The sequence below is a fragment of the Mastomys coucha genome, unplaced genomic scaffold (assembly GCF_008632895.1).
Source record: "Mastomys coucha isolate ucsf_1 unplaced genomic scaffold, UCSF_Mcou_1 pScaffold5, whole genome shotgun sequence".
NCBI classification, from domain to species: domain Eukaryota; kingdom Metazoa; phylum Chordata; class Mammalia; order Rodentia; family Muridae; genus Mastomys; species Mastomys coucha.
This window is the reverse complement of record NW_022196911.1, coordinates 61,046,044-61,049,676: the sequence shown is the minus strand read 5'-3', so window position 1 is coordinate 61,049,676 and position 3,633 is coordinate 61,046,044. Positions and strand designations below refer to the sequence as shown.

The 3,633-nt window shown below is 41.9% G+C and overlaps 1 protein-coding gene across 1 annotated transcript in view; it reads right to left on the bottom strand.

Moving 5' to 3' along the window:
• The window catches only part of Znf18 (zinc finger protein 18), a 20,452-nt gene that overhangs the window by 14,600 nt on the left and 2,219 nt on the right, over positions 1 to 3,633 (bottom strand). Inside the window, exons 2-3 of the mRNA XM_031354027.1 lie at positions 1,197 to 1,683; positions 2 to 49 (exon numbers count right to left, since the gene is read on the bottom strand). Of these exons, the coding sequence (XP_031209887.1) occupies positions 2 to 49; positions 1,197 to 1,583 (435 nt within the window). The 5' untranslated portion in view covers positions 1,584 to 1,683. The remainder of the gene's footprint in view (position 1; positions 50 to 1,196; positions 1,684 to 3,633) is intronic.

The following is a 3,633-nucleotide window of genomic DNA, read 5'->3' as shown; positions in this document are numbered from 1 at the left end:
AATTCTCCTTCTCGAATGGAATCTCTTGTCCTAGAACTTGGAGGCTGATCTGGACACCAAACAGCACTAATTACTGTTTGGATGCAGAGTCAGGATTGCTCAAAGTTAATGGAACTGGCCTTCTACAACAGACCATGACATAGACAGTCTTATGGCTATCGGGCAGAGAAAAAGAAAAGCCCCTTTTCGCCCAGAAAACAAACCAGAAACTGAGGCCTGAACCAGGTCTGAAGAGACGTTCAACTCATACTGCTAATATTATGTTTTCCTAGACAGCCTTCAACACTTAAATTCAGCATAAGCTGCACATGCTGTGGTCTTGGTGTTCTGTTCTGGGGAGAGCTCTCTGAATCCCTGTCTTTAGCACAGGAATCTTCCATCATGCATAATGCAGACTTTTCACCCACTACCAAGTCCTTGCTGGACAGCCAACTCATAGTGCTCCCTAAATAGCTTCAGGAAGGGGCCTGTTCCCAGAATAAGCAATCATGGGATTCCAGGCTTAAAACTCTCAGTTGACCCCACCCCTAACACTAAGGAAGGGAGAGGGATATTCAACCACTGATGGCAAATGAATTAAGCAACTGTGCCAGAAGGGTGAGACTCCCGGTGGGGGGGGGAATATATATATATACACACATATATATGTATGTATTTATGTGTGTGTATGTATGTATTTATGTATGTGTGTGTATATATACATGTGTGTGTGTGTGTGTATATATATATGGGGGTTTCTAGAGCTGCCAGTTAGTAAATTCCCTGAGGTTCTGAGATAGCAGCACACTGGAAGAGGACTGGGAAGCACCCTGTCTGTCTCTCTCTCCCACTTATCTACTTGTGACTTTTACTCTGTATAACAAACTGGTAAAGTAACAAAGGCGTACTCCTGTGTCCTATAGGTCACTGATCATCAAACTGGACAGCCAGTTTGCTAAGACTGGCATTTGTGAGTGCCATCTGAAGTGCCCAAACAGCCCTGTGGGGCTGGGCTCTGGTACTGTGTAGACAGCTATCAGAACTGGACTGATTTGCTCATACTTGGATTGTATCAGAGAGTCAAAGGACTGGATCTTGGTTTGGGAACCCTATATATTTGGAGTCATAAGAACTGTTAAGAATGAAAAGACAATGAACCCAGGAAGCCCCAGAGGAACCTGGGCATTACTCACAGACAAGACAGTATGCTTACTTACCCACTGCCACAGTTTCTGGGGATCTCCTTTCAAGCTTTCCACGATGGTCACTGCCTCTTCTCCACTGCCTGGACACTGTTTCCTCACCCACATCTGAATCTCCCCGGGGAGGATGGTCAGAAACTGCTCCAGCATGAGGATCTCTAGGATCTGTTCTTTGGTATGAACCTCTGGCCGCAGCCACTGAAAACAGAGCTTCCGGAGTTGTCTCAGGGTCTCCTGGGGCCCAGACATTACCTGGTAACGAAACTGCCTGAAAAGCTGGCGAGCAGTCTCAGGGCTGGCGAGCTCTCTTTGCTGGGTAGCATCTGATCCAGAGAATGTGGCATCCTCAGCCTTGGCCAGAAAAGGAAGCAGGCCCAGGGCCTGCCCCAAGTCAACAGGCATTGTCTGGCTTCACAGGACCTTTTAGGTGAGCAGATTCCAGGATGGAGCAGTCTCTGGAGAGACCTGTGTCTTCTAGGATGTTGTGGAATGAGAGCCAATGCTGTACATGGACAACACAACAACACATGGTCAGAAACAACACACATGTGTGCTCCCCCTGAGAGGAGTACATGCTTGTAACTGTTGAAGATACAAAGCAAAATACAGCTTTATCCTGCCCATATTAATATGCTCCATTGATATTCAAATGTCCAAAGACTATAAAAGAATGGAATGTACCATATAGGCAGGTATGGTGGCACACACTTTGTAATCTTAGCACTTAGAAGATGGTGAGTGTGGGGCCAACCTGAGCTATATAACAAGTTCAAGGTATGTCTCTGCTAGGTAGGAAGACCCTATTTCAAAACAGAAAAATGAGAGCTGACACGATGCCTCAGCAGGTAAAACCACTTGCTATCTAAGCCTAATAACTTGTGTTTCATCCCTGAGCCCACAGAAAGAGAGAAACACCCGCAAAAGTTGTTCTCTGACCTCCACGTGTGCACTGTAGTATGCACATGAGTAAAATTTTAAACTTTTAAAAAGAAAACCATGAAAGAAATGGACACATGAAATCATTTCACTGTGAGTTTCCAAGTAAACACATATTTCTGTATCTTTGTACCTGTAAGCTAATACATAATGCTACTCAGGGTTGAGGATATAGCTCAGGGAGTACAGTGCCTCCTACATGAGCCAAGTCCTAGGTTCAATCCCTAGTATATGTAAACTGGCACAGTGACTCATGACTTCAATAACAAAGTGACCCATAGTCATCTCTAACTCCAGTCTGAAGGGATCCAACACCCTCTTCTACCCTCCTCTGCTGCACCCGGCACACAAAGCTGCACAAACATGCATGCAAGCAAAAAGTTCATACATACAAAAAAAAGAAAGAAAAAAACCTTATTTAAAACATAACAAAAAAACAGGACTATCACAGGAAAAAGAGAAAAAAATCAGAAAAAAAAATGTGATGGAAAACAAGACAATGCAGTGGAGTAAAACCCAATCATACCAAAAACTACATTAAGTACAAATAGAATAAACACTCACACTACAAGACAGAGCTTTCAGATTTTAAAGAGCAAGATCCAGATATATGCTATCTGAAAGAGACATTTTAAATATAAAGACACAATAACCTGACATGTAGCCAAGTGGTTAAAGCACTTGACTAGCCTGTGTAAAATCTTGGGTTCCATGCCCAGCACCACAAATTAACTTATTAGGTAAAAGAAATAGTTTAAAAATAAAAATTAAAGATATTAATATATTTCTACATGAATATATTTCTATTTAAATTAGACTATAGTTGGAGAATACATACTTAGTTTTCATTTCTATAAAAACTTGTGCCTAAGAATTTTTTTCATTAGTGTTTATGTGCTTGAACTGAATATATGTCACAGATGTTGAGCCTAATTTTGATTGCTACTACTAGAAGCTGGCATAGTATATAAAAATAGTATGTGGCATAAGCATATGAAAACTGATATGACTACATTAATATATTTGGTCAAGCTGGCTGAAAGATCTGTTAGAGTTTCTATTGCTGAGGCAATACTGCGAACAAAAGCAACTTGTGGGGGAAAGAGTTTCATGTACACTTTTAATCTAACAGTTAATCATCCAAAGTAATTAAGACCAGAACCCAAACAAGGAAAAAGAACCTGGAGGCAGGAAGAGACCACGGAGGACTGCTTACTAGCTTGCTCAGCCTGCTTTCTTAAAGAACCCAGTACCACTAGGGGTTGCACTACTCACAGTGGGCTGGGCTGGGCCCTCCCTCATTACTTATTAAGAAAATGCCCTACAGGTTTGTCTACAGCCCTATCTTAATGGAGGCAATTTCTGAACTGAGGTCCCTTCAAGTGACTATAACTTGTGCCAACTTGACATAAAAACTAGACAATACAAAGACAAAGGAGGGGTTGTCATCTCATTTTGAGAAATGTGTTGGCTCATCAATAATAAATAATGTGGCTACATCAGTACTGACCAAAAA